This window comes from Mandrillus leucophaeus, unplaced genomic scaffold (genome assembly GCF_000951045.1).
Source record: "Mandrillus leucophaeus isolate KB7577 unplaced genomic scaffold, Mleu.le_1.0 Scaffold85, whole genome shotgun sequence".
NCBI lineage: Eukaryota > Metazoa > Chordata > Mammalia > Primates > Cercopithecidae > Mandrillus > Mandrillus leucophaeus.
Window position 1 is genome coordinate 674,952 of NW_012109252.1, and position 21,848 is coordinate 696,799.

A 21,848-nucleotide genomic window follows, 5' to 3' on the forward strand; every position below is an offset into this window, starting at 1 on the left:
TGGGTGGCAGAGCGATAAAAAAATTTAAAAACATTGTTCTCACAGTGACTTGAATTACTCCTAGTTGCAGGCGAATTAGTGCATCTTTATGAGCGAAATGCAGCGTATGGAAAGTACTTGGGCTCTGATCATATCAATCACTTACACACTTTGTCACTCCGTTTCTGGATGGATATAATAGCAGCTTTAAATACTATTGCTAAAAAATATTCTTACACATACCAGGTATTTATTTCTTTGCACTCTTAGCTTCTAACATATACTAGATGTATAGTGACACTGGTAAAGGGAGAAGAAAAGATTTTTTTTTTTTACATTTCAAATATTGTGCTCTGCATAGAACTGCTTCCTGAGTCTGGCCATATTAAACACTGGTCAAAATGGTATTTTTTGTGTTTTTATTTTATTCATTTATTTATAATTATAAATTAATTATAATTCCTGAATGGCCAGATATAAATGCAAATTTTTTTCCCAGAGGATCAATTGAATAGAATTCAAGAAAGGAAAAAATGACAATAAATCAATACATAATAACTGCATATAAATCGACATATAATAAATAAAAACACATCATATAGGTAAAACATGCAAGTTTAGTAACTGGACTTTAATATGAATTGTAATGTTTCACTTTTCATTTCAAAATATTTTTTCTTTATATTTGGAACCTGTTTCCATAATCGATATTCTTCCTTCTGTGTCACACCTGGTGTGTCCTTGAAGTATCTCAGAATGATGATGACTTAGTATCACCCTAAAGTAGATTTTTAGTATTCTCTACTGTAGTTAGAAATATAGTTAGTATTTTAAGTGCAGATTTTTTCAGGGGGAAATAAAAACTCAGAGATGAATGGTAGATGACCTTGCTAATATGTGGTAGCAAAGAAAGGATGGGATTCAAATGTGGTAATCTATATTCTAAAGTTAAAACAAAAGAGTTTAGACTTACATTAGTGAAACAAGTTAAAGGCCTAAGTGATTTTATATATTTTTTCATATTTAGCAGTTTTATCTTCTATGTAAAGCCCCAATGGCTTAAAAATCTGTGGTAGGAATAAAATACATTACTGCTTAATGCTTATGGTATTTTATACTTTTAAAAATACAGCCATTTAAGGAAAAATCTATTTCAACTTAGTAAAAATTCATGGCACTCCTCATACCTACTCATTCCATACAGAATCAATGGGTTCTGTGGCTTGACATTTCTCAGCTAGTTTATGTACCAGTGTTTTCCCTTCTGACCTGAATTCCATAGCATGGGATTCTCAAATGAACAATCCCAGTACTGTAAAATGAAGACACTTCTCTATCTCCATTTCACCCTCTCAGATTTGGAGAAACACTCAGCAAGCTGGAGAAGGATTTGGAATGGTGTTGCCTCCAACTCAGCAGGTCTGGGGTCGCCACTGAGGGACGTATCTCTTATAGGCTCCAACATCAAGGCAGTAGAGGAAATGCACTGTTAGCTCACCACGCACGAGATATCAGGTTCATATACATGGACACACCAGCCTGTGCAACTCTGCAGCCAGGAGGACTTCACTTTGCCTTTTGTTTAATATTAGACACAAGGAGCCTGTCTATGAGGGTCTGGTGGGGATTGGAGTTAGTATAATGTGTCTGGCACGGTGACAGCCATGAAGGGATGACCCAGGATTTCCCTTGGCCTTGGTGCTGACTCTGTAGCTATGACCCAGAGCTGCTTCCTGAGTGGACACTGCGTGAGTCACACTGGGTCTCGTGCTTGGTGGTAGCTGGTGTTGAAGTTCTTAATCACTTCATCTTTGCACTTGTGCTGCCTTTTTTTTTTTTTTTTTTTCCCCCTGAAAGTGAAGTCTGGTGAGACACGGAGCAGGCGTGGAGCAGAGAAAACTGACTGGCCTAAGGGCAGAGCCCTGCGTGGCGATCAGCCCCATGGGCAGTGCAGGCAGCTGCGTCCTCGCTGTGCCTGGGGACCACTAGCATGTGGCTGCCCCTGCGTGGACCTGTTCTCCTGCTGGTTTTTTTTTTTTTTTTTTTTTTTGCTTCTGATTAACTAAAGTCCTACTCACCTCCTCCACCCCAGCTTCCTTTCTGAGAGTCTGAGTCAATTAAGTAATCTGATAAGTTCACTCCTGTTGGTGTGAAGTACAAGAACTCAAATATGAATCCAAGGCCACATAAAGAATGTGAAGCCGGCCTACCTAGAGAAGCCCTTCTCCACTATTTCTTCATGATATGTTAGAATAATGGAATAAATTATTTATATTCAACAAGTCCTTAGCACCATTTCAAATGCATTTTTAAATTAAATGAATTAACATATCCATCAACATCCAGTGCTGCACACTTTAGATCCTCAGAACTTGCTCATCTCATAATGGAAAGTTTGTACCTTTTGATAAACCAAAATCAATTTTTGATTCTACAAAATACGATGTCTGCATATCTTGTTTATTCTTATGATAAGGATTTGCACAGAGAGGTTTCAGTGTTTTAGAGTTCCTTTTATCTGATACTTTAGGCTGAGTTCCAATACTATATGATGCCTTTAAAAAATCTGTGAGTGTCTTAGTTGAATGCAATTCATCTAGGAAAGTGCAGGATTACAGCTTTAGGTTCTGTAAATATTGTTTCTGTTTAATGAAGAACAGACTGTTCATGAGATCCTTTTTGTTATCTTTAAGAGAAAGAGAGAGAGATTGAATATAAAATATTTTTTCTCATTTTTTTTTTTTGTAGAAGAACAGAATTCCCAGATTCACATATAAGTGGTTTTTTATATATATATAAAGACTGCTAAGTATGCTTGAAAAACAAAAGTAAGAGGACGATATCCTGGAGTTTTACACACCATAAAAACACAACTTTTGAAGAGACTTTCTACAATATGTATATATCGAAGTTGGGATCTTTTATACTCAATGTGGAAGTAACAAATTTTGTTATTTACATCAAAGCCTTGATTCACTGTGTAATAAAAATGAGATAATTTAATTTTTAAGAATTAACTCATAGCTCTGATTTAAAGGTACTCAAAGTCTTCTTGGTAGAATAACAAGAGAAAGAATTAAAATCTTTGTTCATTTCTACAGGAGAGCAATAGAAAGAAACTTTGGTTATTCAAATGGTAAGAATGTTGTTTACATCATATAACTTCCAGCATTTTTCTTTGCATTTCTAGCTGTCGGTCTCGCTGCATGCCAAGAACCAGCCCTCCCCAGCAACAGCATCAAAATCGGAGATCGGTACATGGTGAACGACGTGCTCTCCTTCCAGTGCGAGCCTGGGTACACCCTGCAGGTATCCTTCTTCTCGGTGCTCAGGATTAACACACACGGTCATCTTTGTGCAGCTCTCTTCAAGCCAAAGCCCTCACTTTGTACCCAGAAAGCGGATTTGGTTTTCCTCACTTAGCTTGCGAATCATACTATTCATATTAAATCATGCATGTTGGTCATCTTCATCACCGTTTGGAACCAGCTTTTAAGTGATAAAGTACTCTTTCAAAGCCAAGCATTCGATTTTTCACAATTATTTTATTTCACAATGTATGTGTTCCCAATAACTATGCACAGAGCATTCTAGGGACAAAGTATCAACACCGTCTCTTTGAAAGTCCTCTCCTGGCAGCCAGCAACTGAATCTGCTTCTGAATGTGCACGTCGTACTCGGCACACTGTTCTCATCATTCAGTATAAGTCATCATTAATGCCCACTTTGGGCTAGGTAGATAAGGCATCAGAATATTTTATTTTGATAAATTAGATTTGATAAATTAGATTGATAAACTTATTTGATTAAATAAGTTTTAAAAACTATCAAGTAGAAGTTTTTAAATGAACTTTTACTATCGTCTATATAAAGAGATTTTGTTTGTTTGTTTGAGAGGGAGTCTCGCTCTGTTGCCGAGGCTGGAGTGCAGTGACATGATCTCGATCTTGGCTCACTACAACCTTTGCCTCCCAGGTTCAAACTATTCTCCTGCCTCAGCCTCCCAAGTAGCTGGAATTATAGGCACCTGCCACCACACCCGGCTAATTTTTGTATTTTTAGTAGAGATGGGGGTTTCACCATGTTGGCCAAGCTGGTCTCGAACTCCTGACCTCAGGTGATCCACCTGCCTTGGCCTCCCAAAGTGCTGGGATTACAGGTGTGAGCCACCATACCCAGCCAACAGTTTTTTATATAAAAGTTTTGATGAATGATTTATAATCTAATATATGGCAAGATTAATCATTTTTCTCTTATTATTTATTATTAATATTTTCTAGTTTAACCATGAGTAATGAGTAAGCCTACTCTCAGAATAGTTTCTATCGCTTGGCATAATTATTATATAATTCTCCCTGCCAGCAATAAAAATTGATAACCAAAACATGTGTATTCTAACGTCAGGAGAAATATATGTCGATTGACATTCCAGCTCTTCAGTTAATTCAGGTAATCGAATATTTTAGCTGTCTCTTTATAATGACACTGAAACTGATAGGTTTTAAAGGAAAATTGTTTAGCCATGTTCTTATATGCAGACTTGTAACACTACAGCAGTGAAATAACACCATTGCGTGGAATTCAATTTCTGTACATACATTGGGGTAAATATTGTGTAGCACTGAATCAAGTTAAGAGCAAGAACAGCAGCTGGCAAATACTGAATGCTAAAGGGATGCATTACCAAGTGCTTTATATACAAAATCTCACTACTCTTGATCAACCGTGGGACATGGGTACCATGTGATGTATGCTTTCAGCTTAGAGAAAATATCTGTGAAATAACTGGCACACTTTAGTAAAGGAAAACTATTGTTGCTATTATTAGAAACCAATATCAATGTACAAAGCCACCTTCCTAAGAGCAAACCTACAACTTACATTATAACACCACCTTGGTGGGTGCCACAATAATTGTTGTAACTCTGCAAAAAGATGGGTAGCAGAACGAGAGTCTCTGTAGCAGAAACTATAGTGAGTAGGCACTCCTGAAAGTTGAGCTACGTCAATGAGTTTGTAACCAAACACACTCAGGCTATTCAGGCTGAATATTTAAGACACAACATTTCTGATCCACATTATATGGTAGAAAGAATTATCCTAGGCCAGGTGCAGTGGCTCACACCTGTCATCCCAGCACTTTGGGATTCCAAAGTCCGAGGATCACTTGAATCCAGGAGTTTGAGACCAGCCGGGGCAAGACAGCAAGACACCACCTCTACAACAAATACAAAAATGAGCTGGGCATGGTGGCGCATTCCTGTAGTCACAGTTACTTGGGAGGCTGAGGTGGGAGGATCACTTGAAACAGGAAGCGGAGGTTGCGGTGAGCTGAGATTGCACCACTGCACTCCAGCCTGCATGACAGAGCAAGACCCTGTCTCGAAAAAAAAAAAAGGATTATCTTTCATATCCCAAGGGTCTCATTTAGAGGGACACCTCAGTCTATACTGACATGCTGTTTTTGTGCCTTGTTTGGGGCTTGCTTTATAATGGCCTGAAATCAGGTAAATATCATGTTTCCTCTATTCTCCCTCAAATTCCCACACTTTAATATTTGCCCTTGCTCATGGATGTTCATCTTCTTTCTACCCGATGGTGATACTTTGTATTCTTTTACAAGTGATATTATGATGGCTCTCAGAGAAGAAACTAGAAATAATTCTTTACTAGAGAAATTTCTTATAATGGATTATTGAATATGCTGATTAGGGACACAGGCCTGTGGATGCACTTCTGCACAGTCCAACAGACCGTTTATTAGCTCTGTTTTTCAAGTGCAAACTAAGCTGTGTTTCTTTGCTTTGTTACAAACAATGCCAGGCTTTGAGTTTGCAAGCTGCTGTTTGCCATTCACATGAGCGAAAAAGGATTCTGGATTTTTTTTTTTAATTGCTAACAACTGACAATTTTACTAACACATTAATATATTTGGAACAACAGATGCTTCAATTACATATTAGTCATGAAAAGCATTGTTCCTGGCATAGTTCACACGTGAGTGTCTATAAATATATATGCCTCGCGAGATTCAGGGGCCTGCCGTGACATCACATGCTGAAAGTAAATGCTGAATATTGAATGATGTATGACTTCCATCTTCTCTCAACTTGTTTTCATGGTCTTTTAAAGCATAAAAAAGAAAATTCCCATTGGGGTAAAAACTAGTACATAAATGCACAGGGTTCTCTCTTGTTCTGATTTATTAGAAAACTTGTAGCTAGAATCACTCATTTGAAATGTTTATACCAAAATCAATAGCAGAATATTACCTAGATTGGTAATAAATGATCATTTTATTGGTAGTCTCTGATGAAAATTTGTTGAGACTTTTGAACTTTATGTTTATCCCTATTTCAGAAGAAAATTTATAAGGATAATTTAATGAATCAGAGAATGGGGATACACAGAGTATAAATGCCAGCAGCACAAAATTGCCTGGAGTATCTTCTTTAAAATTAAATATAGTCTTCTTTACTGTAACTACTTCTAAAAATACCAAGAGGTATGAGAAAGTTAGTTTTGTGGCAGATGGATTGAGTATGAAATGTTTGAGAGCTTAGGGAATCAGTTTGCCATTGATAACTGCATTAGTGCAAATGCTTGTTTGATGCCTTCCCAGTGTGGCTGGAATTATTTAACATAAAAATTGTTTTTCAATTGCCTCTATGCCAATTGTGGGTGGCAAATGGAAATTTATGAGATAAGCAAACCTGGCTGATAAGGCCACCGAGTCACAATCAGGAAAAAGAATAAAAATAGACCACACACAGAGGTCTCATGGATCACTTCTCTTTTATTGTGAAAGAGATGGTAGCACAAAACATCTTTGAATTTAACCCTCTACTGTTTGATTTTTTTTTTCCATGAGAAAGATTAGAACAGATTTTTAAAAGTAGAACATAGAAAATTCATATATTTACAGGGTAAAGAGACCCTGAGTAATGAGGGTTAATTTCATTGCAGGCAGGTTGATGTGACATGTGAGGATGTCTAGTGAGAAAATGATGAACGTGAAGTCTCCTTTTTCTGTGATACAGGAAGAACTGACCCAGTGCTTTGCCGAACCCTGGTAGTCATGTGACTTGTAACCACAGACACCCACCAAAGCTACCTTTTTTTAGACCAAAAGCTATAAATTCTGCCAAATGAAAACAACAACAACAACAACAACAACAACAAAAAAAAACGCTTGTTTTTCTTGTAAATTTGTTTGAGTTCTCTGTAGATTCTGGATATTAGCCCTTTGTCAGATGAGTAGATTGCAAAAATTTTCTCCCATTCTGTAGGTTGCCTCTTCACTCTGATGGTAGTTTCTTTTGCTGTGCAGAAGCTCTTTAATTAGATCCCATTTGTCAATTTTGGCTTTTGTTGCCATTGCTTTTGGTGTTTTAGACATGAAGTCCTTGCCCATGCCTATGTCCTGAATGGTATTGCCTAGGTTTTCTTCTAGGGTTTTTATGGTTTTAGGTCTAACATTTAAGTCTCTAATCCATCTTGAATTAATTTTTGTATAAGATGTAAGGAAGGGATCCAGTTTCAACTTTCTATTTATGGCTAGCCAGTTTTCCCAGCACGATTTATTAAATAAGGAATCCTTTCCCCATTTCTTGTTTTTGTCAGGTTTGTCAAAGATCAGATGATTGTAGATGTGTGGTATTATTTCTGAGGGCTCTGTTCTGTTCCATTGGTCTATATCTCTGTTTTGGTACCAGTACCATGCTGTTTTGGTTCCTGTAGCCTTGTATTATAGTTGGAAGTCAGGTAGCGTGATGCCTTCAGCTTTGTTCTTTTGGCTTAGGATTGTCTTGACAATTCGGGTTCTTTTTTGGTTCCATTTGAACTTTAGAGTAGTTTTTTTCCAATTCTGTGAAGAAAGTCATTGGTAGCTTAATGGGGATGGCATTGAATCTATATATTATCTTGGGCCGTATGGCCATTTTCACAATATTGATTCTTCCTATCCATGAGCATGGAATGTTTTTCCATTTGTTTGTGTCCTCTTTTATTTCATTGAGCAGTGATTTGTAGTTCTTGAAGAGGTCCTTCACATCCCTTGTAAGTTGGATTCCTAGGTATTTTATTCTCTTTGAAGCAATTGTGAATGGGAGTTCACTCATGATTTGGCTCTGTTTGTCTGTTATTCCATCATTCTCAGCAAACTATCACGAGAACAGAAAACCAAATACCACATGTTCTCACTCATAGGTGGGAATTGAACAATGAGAACACTTGAACACAGGAAAGGGAACATCACACACCGGGGCCTGTCATGGGATGGGGGAAGGGGGGAGGGATAGCATTAGGAGATATACCTAATGTAAATGATGAGTTAATGGGTGCAGCACACCAACATGGCACATGTATACATATGTAACAAACCTACACGTTGTGCACATGTACCCTAGAACTTAAAGTATAATAAAAAATTTTTTAAAAAAACGCATACTTTGCCCAATTCAATACTCTTCTTTAAGTATCAAGAAAGGAGCTGGGTCGAATTATGGTCTGGTCAAAAGAACATTGCAAGATTTTGTTTTTAATAGAAAGAAACACGGTGAAAATGGATACTTTTCTATGTTGGTTGCAAATGTGACTCACTAATAATCATTAGTAAAAACAGATTTCACAATTTTTGCATTTTAAAATATTTATAATTAAGAAAGGAAAAAGTGCAGATATTCTCAAACACTTAATCCTTCATCGCTCTGATTTTAGTTATATGGATTTTCTTTTGTTTCCTTTTAAACAGGGCCGTTCCCACATTTCCTGTATGCCAGGGACTGTTCGCCGTTGGAACTATCCGTCTCCCCTCTGCATTGGTAAGGATGCACCTTCTGTAACTCTGCTGCTGTGCACACACTAGGAAGAACATGCCTGCTCTACTCTTGGGCGTCAAAGGATGCACTTCTAAATTTCTTCATTTGAAAACATGTGTTATATAATAATAGCACATAATTCAGTAGAGCAGAATGACGAGTGTAACCTGCACCTTCCCCACAGAATGCAGCAACTCCGTCTTCTCAGTGTGCCTGGGTCAGCCCGCACAGACCAGAGACAGGACTGCCTGCTCAAGGCCCTACACCAAAATGGCATTCGTGTCAGAAGGCCAGTTTGTTAATTTGTGGCAAAGAAGGAGTGCAGCTGGTCTGAAAATCTGAGTAGTTTTCTGTATAGACCTTTAGCCTCAGAAAAACAAGTTCCCAGAAACAAACTTCAGAATGACAGATTACCCATGGAGAGATGGAGTATTTCATGTTGGAAACAGCCCAGCGACTATCTTGTGGATGAGTTCACGGAGGCACAATCCGCTGACTTCTTTAGGAAAAAGCTTTCCAGACCCGTATTTAATGCCTTGAGACTCGCTAAACTGTTAGCATAGATGATGTGATGGGAGCTTAATGATTCCAGGGGCATTGTAGGTGATGATCACAAGTCCCTCAATACAAAGGTTGGTGATGTCAGGGTGACTTTGCTCCCCATCATTCAGGCCCCCAGCTTCACCCATCACCTATTTGTTGTAGCCCAACTCAGAAATCTTTACCTGTAGCTCAAGTGACCATCCAGCTTTGCAGGTACTGTCTCAGCAGGATCATCATTAGTTACTTAACACTCCGTACCCCCAACCCACATACTGATTGGCTTCTCCAAACCTATTGTTGTTATCCTGGATCTGCTTCCTCTGAGAATGCTATTAGCAGTATCCTGCTTTTTTTCTTTTTCTTTTTCTTTTTTTTTCCCTAAACAACAAATCTGAGTGTTACCTTAAATTTCTCCCTCACTCCCTAAATCCAAGTGACTTCTCACTTCTGTCACCCCTTCCACCTGAGTGTGTCCTCCCCTGCAATTCTTAGCACCAATGCCCCATCTTTAAGATGGCACAGTCCCCTCCTAAATTATCATCTCCATGGGATCCTAACCTACAGCTCCCATATTTAACCATACTCCAGCTTTATCGCAGGAAAGAGACAAAAGGAAACATCGGCAGTACCGATCTTGTCTTTATTTAAATTTGCCATGTCTTGTTCATCATACATTTTCTGCCTTTCTTTTGATTTTTTCCAAATATTACATTAAAATATTTATGGGAGGATTTAGTCACCCTCTCGAATTCTGCACTGGAGAGAGTGTCCTCTCCTCAATGCTGTCTGGGCCCCCACCTGCAGGTGCAGTGAGTCATCCCTACCCTGGGCTGCCACCACCATGTGCCTGACTTTACTTCCTGCAGAGCTCTAATGATATCGCTCTTTAATTTGCCCTTCTACAATCCCCAAAGGCTTTGGTGACAGAGACATGCACCACTCACCTCTGTACCTTCAGCACGTGGTAGACACTCAAGAATTTCAGTTAAAGAATAGCTAGGGAATGAATATCAGAGAGCAGGGATCATTATAATAGTCACACTTCTGGGGGTGCTGTCTTTATTGTTCCCCACAGTCTTCCAACACTCAAGTATTGCTGGGGGTGTGCTCAGAACCCACTTATCTCAGACAGTCAGCCTCAAGCATGCCCTACTGCCAAATGGTGTGTCAGGAGAAAGTGGTCAGCTCTATATGGATGAACATTAGCCATTTTAAAGGCCACAAAATAGCCTTCAAGTTGTCCTGTGAGCTATTCACATTCCGTTTAGAATTCATTTCGACATAGTGTGGCGTGGACACCCACAGGGAAAGTCAGGTAATTACTGTCTATTACACATTCTTCTGACAGCCTAATTTCCCCACATCTCAAATAAATGTAGGTATTCAATGGTTTTTAGTAATACACAATTTAACTGCCTTGCATGGGATGCAGATGAAATTGTGTAGAGGAAAATAAAACTGCACGAAACCTGTAAAACAAACAAAACTTCAGCCTTTATGATAGTCTCATCCAGGAGAGAATGCCTGTTTATGTTATCTTCCCTATATCATATTTGCTTACAAGTGAAAAATATACCTTAGTGGCCAGTGTCTTGTTTTTAAAAGCTATTTCTTGGTAAAAATAAATGTCTAGATTAACACGTCAGCTAAAAACAAAGAGCTACTTGTAGAGACGTTTAAAATCCCAGCCTTGATTTGGAAGGAAAAAATAAAAAAATTTTAAAAAGGAAAAAATTAAAACTGCCTTTGATTCATACAGAACATCAATCTGCCTATTTATTTTTAAATGAAGAGCCTTCCCTTAATGTCAGGAATTGAAATTTTTTAAACTTCACAATGAAATCAATTCTAAGCAGGCATTGAATCATACAATATGCCTTTGCTGTCACTTTGTATTACACAATGGGATTTTTTTTTTCAAATAATTAACGTATATTTGCAAAATATAATAGGCTTTTCTCTTTTATTTAACATTGTAAATATTAGGACATGTTGAAGTTATGTCAACTTCCGTAATTCTTTACAGGGTATAGAAGTTTTTTCATTGTTTAAAAACTCACACATGACCCATGATAAAGCTCAAAGAACGACTGTAGAGATTGAAAGGTTTTTTGTAGCTGTTACCTTTAGATTACGCCAAACCGGGGAATTTTAGGAGGAGAAGTTCAAGAGAGATAATATTTTACTTATGAGCTCCTGGAAATCCCATGACCTGATTTTGAGAAATACTAGTACTAATGAAGACACTGTATATAAAACCACTTCTCTAGAGGTGAACATATCAAGCAGTGTTCTCAGAGTTTAACCAGTATTGACTATGTTGAATATTTGTGACAAGCCCCAGAATGGTCTCGCGGATTTCTAGGGCCCTACAACTGAGTGAGGTTCTCGTCACAGCAGGTGGCCTGGGACCTCCCTGTCTCACTGCACCACAGAGCTCTTCAGCACCGTGTGTCTGTGTCCTTCAGTAACAATTCTATACATTCTTTCTCCCCCTCCAAATCGGGAATCCATACAAAATAAGATGTATAAATCCAGTAAAATATAAGGTCTCTAGCCGTTTCATAAAAATAAATTCCCTTCCCTTTACAAAAACCATATTTACCAATAACTCTAAATACACTATTTACCTATAAGAAAGGGTCTGGCATGGAGGGAGCTTCCCAGGCAGGAGGCAGGAAGTCAGTCCACAACGTGACGACCACACTGAGATGGACACTGAACCAATCTGAGACGTGGCAAGCCCAGTTGCCTTAAAATGTCACAAAGGGCCGAGCATGGTGGGTCAGGCCCATAATCCCCGCACTTTGGGAGGCTGAGGCAGGCAGATCTCCTGAGGTCGGGAGTTCGAGACCAGCCTGGCCAACATGGTGAAACCCCGTCTCTACTAAAAATACAAAAATTGGCCAGGTGTACTCGCAGTCACGGGTGCCTGTAATTCCAGCTACTCGGGAGGCTGAGGCAAGAGAATCACTTGAACCCGGGAGGCGGAGGTTGCAGTGAGCTGAGATTGTGCCACTGCACTCCAGCCTGGGTGACAGAGTGAGACTGTCTTAAAAAAAAAAGGCCCCAAAGGAAGAAAAAGTGGATATGCATCTTTTGGGAGCTCTGTTTTTATGCTTATCTATTGACTTGTAGTTTTCTAGATGAACAACAGCAAAAACAAAGGATTATTGTGGCTTTAACTAAGCTCTCAAGTAATTAGGTGATTGTTGCGTGTTTGGTAGGAGATGAACCCAGGGTTCAGGCCCGTGATCAGTTTCGCATCACACAGACATTTGGTCTGTGTGGGACACAGGCATCTGTATTGATGATGCCGTCTACGTTCAGGTCCTGGGCCAGCCCCTCCTGCAGGGCTGCCTCAGTCCTCAGCTGAAGATACATATAGGTGTTTGTATTTTATGATTTACATTTGCATGTGTGTGCAGAAATCATGCTAAAATCAAAAGGAACTTTTTAGTAATACCACGTTTACTGGTTCTGTTGTTTTCCTTTTTTTTGTCATTGATTCGGCCTTTTTCATTCATGTCTTCCCTGTAGTTGTGTTAAAGAAAGGGGGTCACAATTCAGACCCCAAAAGAGGGTTCTTGGATCTCGCGCAAGAAAGAATTCCAGGCGAGTCCATAGAGTAAAGTTTATTAAGGAAGTAAAGGAACAAAAGAATGGCTACTCCATAGACAGAGCAGCCTCGAGGGCCGCTGGTTGTCCATTTTCATGGTTATTTCTTGATGATATGCTAAACAAGGGGTGGGTTATTCATGCCTCCCCTTTTTAGACCATTTAGGGTAACTTCCCGACATTGCCATGGCATTTGTAAACTGTCTTGGCACTGGTGGGAGTGTAGCAGTGAGGACGATCAGAGGTCACTCTCATGGCCACCTTGGCTTTGGTGGGTTTTAGCCGGCTTCTTTACTGCAACCTGTTTTGTCAGCAAGGTCTTTATGACCTGTATTTTGCACTGACCTTCTATCTCATGCTGTGACTTAGAAAGCCTTAACCATCTGGGAATGCAGCCCAGTAGGTTTCAGCCTTATTTTATCGAACTCCTATTCAAGGTGGAGTTGTTCTGGTTTAACACCTCTGACAGTTGAATATGCATATCTACTGTCACTGCAGGTCACATGAGCCCTCAGGGAAAGGGTATTACTGCTAAACATATTTAGGCATGCCACTCAGATTCACTGGTGTGTCTTCAGCACAGTCAGCAGCTGCATGGACAAAGTGCAGACGGGAGCCTGGCCTTGCAAATGCCTGGTCTCTCCCACAAAGAAATCGCCTTGAGAGGTTATACTTTAAATAGCAACACAGTTGATGGTATCCAAGACTTTTCCAGAATTATGACTCACACCACAAAAATACATTTTTAAATGTTTGTAACTCACATTTTTCAACTTATACAATGTTTGAAATCCAGAATATGGTGCCCTGGCTTGAGCAATCACCATAGTCACTAGACTTGAGTTTTAACTATTTCTTATATTAAATTACAAATAAAGTGTTTCAGCCTTGATGATGATTAAAAAACAAAAAGGCTTCACTACCGGTCCTAGGGGGCCTCTAAAAGAGGGCTTCCAGAAAATATTTTGTTTAAAATATTTTGCATAATGAGAGCATTGTTAGAATAAAGCCATTTCCTTTGGGCTTCCTGAAAAGAAGAGGCATTATTTGCATAATTTTGGAATATAAGAAATTATTTTAATAGGTTACAAATGGTCAAAGGTTGGAATTTCAAATGCTTCAACTTATATCACTGGGCACGTTTGTTGTAAAATCAGTTGTGTTTCTTTATAGTCAAACCTCAGATACGGTAGCAAAACATGTGAGTCGCCAAGATAAGGCAAGATGCATGAACTTATTTCACCCTCTCTCACAGCATAAGATTTCCTGGGGAGAAAGTGGTTGCAGTTAGCTACATTCCAAAATTGAAAAGCTATCTGACAGTCATGTGTCCTGGCTGAAACGGGTTCTGGAAGCAGACACAGCTGGAATGACCTTCTGATTGTACTGTTTACAAGGCATGTCACTTTAGGCAAATTTCTTAATCTTTTCCAGGCCTGGTTTCTTTGTGTGTAAGAGGGGAATGGTCATCCTTTCAGGGTGTTATGTGAGTTAATCTGTGTAATGTGTATCTAGCTACAGTAAGTACCACATAGTTAGCAATCAATAAATAGGGACTAATACTACCTCTCAATGAATTGCAGCTAATAAACTGAAGTCTATTTGATGCCTGACTGCAATGCAGACATTAAATGGACTAATCTTTACTGGGAGCCTTTGAGTACGAGGAGAAGATGGATCTTGAAAAACGGTCTTTATTCTAAAGCAGTTCACTGTCAAGAGGGAGAGCACAGCTCATAAGTAACTAAGGCACACAGCACTGTATTGTGGGCTGTAATTAGGGGCAGAATTCAACTCCGAAGACTTGCTGTTTCTCAGCATAGTTGAGTGAAGCAGGTTGGAGCAAAGATTCCAGGGAGGAAGTGAGGACCCGCAGGACTGACATCTTGTCCACTTACAGCCACCTGTGGAGGGACGCTGAACACTTTGGGCGGTGTAATCCTGAGCCCCGGCTTCCCAGGTTCCTACCCCAACAACTTAGACTGCACCTGGAGGATCTCTTTACCCGTCGGCTATGGTAAGTGAAAACACTGTCCATTCCTAAAAGTTCATTTTTTTCATTTCCATCTCGGAAAGAATTAAGCAGAATAAAATGCCTTATTCTGTTGACATAAGTGTATCTGTAATTGAAAGTGGCATACAGATTTAAATAAAGCTTTCGCAGAGTAACTTTGAGAGTGGGAAACTTATTTGAAAAATCAACTGAACCATGCAACTCTTTTCAAGGCAAATTAAATTGGCCGAATGATGATATCGTAGGCACACAGAGTGCAAAATGTAGCATCCCTAATTCAATTATCACTCTCTTTATTTATCATAACGCTTTTTCTAATCTGTCTCTGGAAGTCAATAATGGTTATTGTTTCTTCTGGATAATTTCGAAGGTTTTTTTTAAAGGTTATAACTCCTTTTAAAATAAATATAAAACAAATTTCAAGACATAGTATGGTTTTATACATTTGTATTATATATTACATTGTTTCCAGGTTAATAAATAAGTTGTTTTTTAATATCTAGTTATTAACATTCAGGTTATTCACCTTAAATAAATTCATAAATTTAATTTTTATGTATACTATTATAGTAACTTTTTCTGGCCTCTCTTCAGAAATGCAGGGTCTTTGTGAAATTTTGATCCTCTCTCACGCCTTTCCCTGTCCGCCTCTTTCGTATTTTAGTTCATTTATTTGGGTCTCCCTTACCTGTGATTTTCTCTACAGCACTCACTCTAGGTAGACCAAGTTAGGTACTCAATAAATGTCCTAGGGCAGAGTAGCTGGGTACTTCTGTACTAAATAGTAGCTGAATGATGAATGAATGAATACAACCATAAATAGAAATCACTGCCCTGGAAGAAGATCACACTCTTTATTCAAAGCTTCTGCTTTTAGAATCTGTGCTCAGGATGGCAGTAGCAGGAGGAGTGAGCAGTCAGGGTGGACTTGCTCAGCAGAGAGTGGCCGGGGAATAAACAGTCGGAATGACGGCCCGGCAGGTCAGTCAGGCGCCGGACATGGGAAATGCAGTCAACCAACATGACCGTTCCACCACGAAAGAGGAGGACCGTGGAAGAGCAGCTCGACGGGGGCGGCCTGTGGAGTCCATCACCGCCCAGTTATCTGTAGGAGGCCAGGTCTGGTGGTGGTCGAGGAAGGGAGAGACTCTGTGGAAGGATTATTATAGGAGCCCCTTACTTCTCCCAGGTTTCTTAGTTTGCTAGTTTTGTTTTTTTCAATCATCATCTCTCTGAGCATAAGGCAGTGATTCTGCTAGGGCTAAATGAAACGGAGAGCTGTGAATCACTTTCAACAACATTGGCTCCACTGTTCCCCCAAGTTGGGCCCATCGTCCTTGCCATGGAGATCTGGAGACATGAACTTGTTGAACTAATCTTTGGAGTCAGGGGTTAAGAATTATTTCAGAGATATGTGTAACCCTGGATAGTTTCCACGGCCGCAGTGCTCTTAAGGACCACAGCCGTGTTGGGCAAATTATTGTAGTCATGAACATCAGAGAATGAGAGAAATCTGAGGCAAACTGCAGCGATCCCTGAAGGAGGTGTGGTTTTCTTAAATGAGTTCATTTAAGAACCCCAGCTTCCTCATTTCTATACCTGAAATAGCTACATAAGGTTATGGTGAGGGTTAATTAAATAATTCTGGCTATTGGCAGGCCAAGGCAGGCAGATCACGAGGTCAGGAGATTGAAATCATCCTGGCCAACACGATGAAACCCTGTCTCTACTGAAAATACAAAAATTAGCTGGGCATGGTGGCACTTGCTTGTAATCCCAACTACTTGGGAGACTGAGGCAGGAGAATGGCGTGAACCCGAGAGGTGGAGGTTGCAGTGAGCCAAGATCGCCCCACTGTGCTCCAGCCTGGTGACAGAGCAAGACTCTGTCTCAATAAATAAATGAATAAATAAATAAATACATAAAAATTCTGGCTAGAAGATTAGTGCAGGGCTTGGCATGTGATAACAACAACAAAAAAATGTGAAACAAATAATAAAATCACCTAGTTGTATTTTGTATTATTCTTCCAAATGTTTGCCACCTTCCTCTCAAAACTAATTGGAAACATTCTATGAATAAAATAAAATTGGTATAAATATTTTCTTAACTTATTTTTCCAATGTTACTATTTTATCATTTCTGAGAAGGGTATCATTTAGTATATTTTCTTATTTATTTATTTATAAACTATTGTGCGAGAGAATAATTTGGGAAAAAACTTCAATGAAACCAAATTGTCTAAATTCATATTTGGGATCTGTAAACCTAAACAAACTATTTAAAGAAGATTGAAATGAAAAATAAATTATGAAATATCTTTAAACTGATGTAAATCTTTTAAAAATTTGATATTGCATAGCATGAGGGTTTAAAGAGGATCTGGAAGAGGAGAAAAGAAACTTTATCTCAAATCCAACAGGCATAAAAAATGTTATCCCTTGCTTTTTAGAATAGATGTAGGTATGCTTCAGAATAATTTGTTATAGATTACATTTGAGTAATGCGCCAGGGTTGCCTCTGATAAATTTTATAACCTCTGAATAGTAACAGATGCGAAGTGAGAAATGGGGAGGAGAGTGATGTGAGTGGCCATGCGTCCCCTGACATGGTCAACATTTGGAATGATGATGCCCCTGATAGGAGTTCTTTCTAGGGCTTACATCATTTTCGAGCAATTTGCAGAATCTGAGAAAATTTTACTATCTAGCTTTCAACCCCACATCTTTTTGTTTTGTTTTGTTTTGTTTTGTGTTTTGTTTTTTGGTTTTTGGTTTTTTTGAGACGGAGTCTCACTCTGTTGCCCAGGCTGGAGTGAGTGGCGTGATCTCGGCTCACTGCAAGCTCCGCTTCCTGGGTTCATGCCATTCTCCTGCCTCAGCCTCCTGAGTAGCTGGGACTACAGGCGCCGCCACCATGCCGGGAAATTTTTTGTATTTTTAGTAGAGACAGGGTTTCACTGTATTAGCCAGGATGGTCTCGATCTCCTGACCTCGTGATCCACCCGCCTCGGCCTCCCAAAGTGCTGGGATTACAGGCGTGAGCCACTGTGCCCAGCCCCCACATCGTTTTAAAACATTTAAGTAAATTACTTCTATATATTCATGGCCTTCCTTAATTCCTGCCTCTTCTCCCTCATAATATCCACTACCAGAGCTTCAAGTCTCCCTTCTATGCACATGAATTTTAAACCAACGTCATGAGTCTTGTTATCAAATGTCAAACCACACTTCTGCAGCATGTGAACGATTTCATCTGAGTCAGGTTCTCCTGTTCAATTCCTAATTTATACCTACAGCACTGCGCAGGTCATTTTTCTTTCTCTGAACCTTATCTTATTCTTGTCAGCAAGCTCTTCTCAGAATCTCCCAGATCATAAGCAAATATCAGATAATATCCTTGGAAATTTTGAGGAAGTAAGTTTGGGGTTCAAGCTCAGACGTCTGCACTTAAAAATCAAGTGCTCACTCCAGAAGTTTCTTATGTGAAACAAAATGGGAATATAGCAGAGGTGACCACAATTATCTTGTAATTATGACTTCTCCCCTTTTTGGTGTCTCATGTTGCTTTCTATTAATACCCAAACCATAAAGTGATTCTGGAACATTTCCTGTGGTTACAACTCAGAAAAGGGCCCCTTATTTCCTAACGGGACAAACAGGGAGGTTGAGAAGGTAGACAGGTATTTCAACTGACGTCTCACAAAAAATATCTTACCAGGATAATGCTGTTAGGGTGATCTCGGTGATCAGGTTGCAATAGAATAGCCAGAAGATATGTCTTCTTTAATACTCAGAAAAGACATATATGTGTTAGGTAGTTCACACGAGTAATCATGGTAGAGTTAACCAGCTCCTCCTGTAAGGGCAAATGGTGCATTGCATCACTATACTGCCTCTCCCCTCCTCTGTTTTCAGAGGTTTGGGAAACTGTGTTAAACAATGTTTCCTTTGAAGTATCACTGGAAATTTCATCAAGAAACAGACATTATGGGAAGCTTGACTGCCTTAGACCCTAAGAGAGTGTCATTTGTATCTACTTAAACTTGCAACCATAAGTAACAAGGAAAATGACTGCCCGGCCAGGGTGCTCAAATTTTATTTGTGCCAGAAGCCTCAATGGAGGTTGTGTTGTTACAATGTAGCTTCCCGTGGCCTGTTTCCTAAATTCTGATTCAGTGCCCCTGGCTGAAGTAAGAAATGAATTTGGCATCTTCCCAAAGCAACTCCAGTTCCTTGGATGCTGGAGTCAAACTCCTTCAGGAAGCCTTTCTCCAATTTATGGAAGAGTACTTTCAATCTAAATAAGATGAGGAATGCACAAAAATTTTCACAAGATTCTTATAAATATTATTTAAGAAAAATTGCTTTCATGTAAACGTGTAGAAATCATGAGATTTTGGCAAGTTGAAAATAGAGATATAATATTATTGAGTATGAAACAGCATGACAAATCAAAACTCCAAAGTGAATTACAAAAGAAAAAATGAAAAATTGTTCTTGCAAAGCTTTCTTAAATGTAATTTCTAGGCTTTGGATTGTATATCTAGCATCTGAACATACATATGTGTCCCCTTGGTTGTCAGTTTTGGGATTTGGATTCTCAGGGCACAGCTGTTCTACCAGTAAGCGTGCTCCTCCAGTTACTCTAAGTAATAATGCTTATCCGGAATACAAGACGTTATTGCCATTTCTTGAAGAAAAATATATGTGATGTTTTTCACCTTGGGAGGATTTTATTGGGTATTACGGATCTTCCCATACAACTGGATAAGCGTGGCATTGCCTGATCGATTATCTAATCCAGGAGTTAAGCAGTTGCCAGTTTAGTCAAATAATTCTTTTGATTAACTCTACTCCCAGAGCCCATTCCCATGGATCGAGCCACAGTTAGAATTGGTAAAAGCAATTAGCTGCTTTGGTATCACGTGGAAATCATCCTGCCTCATTTTCCTAATTATTCATTCCAGGAACAACGGTTTTCTACACCCTGCCTCAGTAACCCACAGTGACCCACACAGCCCGTCCCTCAAAATGACCAAGAGAACTCTAGCCCAAGGGACTGAGGCAGTTGGCAGCATAAGCTGTGGTTGCTCACAATTTGGGGCTCTGGGTTGAGCTGAGTAGAAATCTTAGTCCTACCAATGATTATACAAGATACCAGAATGTTTTTGAAACTTGCTTCCTTATTTTTAAAGGGACTATGATAAAATATCAGTCCCATAGGGCTATTTTGAAGTATTGTAACTGCATGACATAGGACATTATTTAAGTGCTGTTTTTAATAGCTAAACCAAATTCTAGTTTAGTTATCTAGTAGCTAAACCCAATAGTTGTGTGCCATTTTCTTTCCTTTTCACAGACTTGGCTTGCTGTTTTGTGATGCTCTGGCAGAACTCAACCAACTCAGGATTTCTGTCTCTGTTTTCTTGAGAGTGTCTAAGGGCACCACTAACAGAAATGCAACCAAGATTTCTATCTGCCTTACTCCATTACCTTTTATACTTAAAATCTACTGCAGTAATCGTGCACACAATGCTCTCCAAAATTACCATGCCATCGGACTGTCTAGAAACATAGGGACAATATAAAAGGTTCTTTAGAATGTTCAATAAATTCCATAGGTATTAACACTTTTGCTATATTTTTATTACACACAGAAGGTACAAAACAGAGCAAGTAATATTCACAGGTTCTATCAACTAAAGACTAAGGTTTAACTCTGAGATCATGGTCACACTACTATTCAAAGTTTTGTCAACGCCAAAGGCAAAAATTCTCTGTGCAGGTGACTTGTCACAGGCACTTAATTTTCAATATGTAATCACAATTGGATGAGAGGGTGCTGGGTAAATTCCACCAAAGGTAAGCGTTCAGATTTTTGTTGTTGTTGTTGAAATAATATGTATTTTTTAGTACTTTCTGAGATAATAGAAGGATAACCAGGTTATGCTTATTTTAATCCTTTTATTTGGGCTTTACAATGTCAAACTGGATGCAATTTGCTGAAAATTAGATAGCTAAATAATTCTATTTTAAGCCAGATTAGAGCTGGGCTCTGTTCTATTTTCTGATATGGATTAGGTAGTTTGATATGTTGCTGTATAATTTATCCTGCTTAAAATGGTAATTTTGCTCACAATATTATAATTGTCATAATTCCATTTCCTTTTCAAGCTGAATTCCAAATCAGTAACAAACCACTTTCACTGGATCCTGTACTTCTGAGACGTTGGACATCCTCCATTTGCACCCTGATCCCTTTGCAAGTTGTTATCTTTCGTGACTGTGCCGTCTTATGAATTTCAAAATGTGTTTCTGGATAAATATGTCTAAAGTCTGCATGTGTGCATCCGAAGTGAGCACATTTCCACCCATTTCCCTGCCATTAGATAGTAAGTGTTCCAGTCTGGCCCCAGTGTTCCTTTCTGGTACTCTGGGCATACATAGAAGTGCCGGCAATTCAACAGGTTGTTTTCTATTGCTCTCGGGTCAGCTTCTTGAATCTGCCTGGTTGTGATTAATGTGAGGAATGTCTATAAAACTCTGTGGAGCACGTGGATTCAGTGTTCATAAGGCAGTCGCACAAACACACATGTGCACACACAAATGCATGCACGCACGCACACGCCACACACATACACACCTACTCTTCAGTATAGATTATTTATTAGTAACAAAATTCATTTTTATTAGATTCATAGGCCATACCATCAAACTGTGTTTTTAGCTCAGTAGTGGGTAAGTGGACAGGTAGATCTGGATGTGCCACTGGCTGAGCAGTCCAGGAGCTCAGGTGTCACAGCAGGCAGAGGAGACAGCTCCAAACCAAGGAATACAGGAGCCCCTGGAACCCCTCCCTCCCTTTTCTCCCCT

At 39.2% G+C, this 21,848-nt stretch overlaps 1 protein-coding gene across 1 annotated transcript in view; it reads left to right on the forward strand.

Moving 5' to 3' along the window:
- CSMD1 (CUB and Sushi multiple domains 1) overlaps positions 1-21,848 on the forward strand; it is a 666,897-nt gene that overhangs the window by 409,085 nt on the left and 235,964 nt on the right. Inside the window, exons 28-30 of the mRNA XM_011968609.1 lie at positions 3,170-3,288; positions 8,732-8,801; positions 14,860-14,976. Of these exons, the coding sequence (XP_011823999.1) occupies positions 3,170-3,288; positions 8,732-8,801; positions 14,860-14,976 (306 nt within the window). The remainder of the gene's footprint in view (positions 1-3,169; positions 3,289-8,731; positions 8,802-14,859; positions 14,977-21,848) is intronic.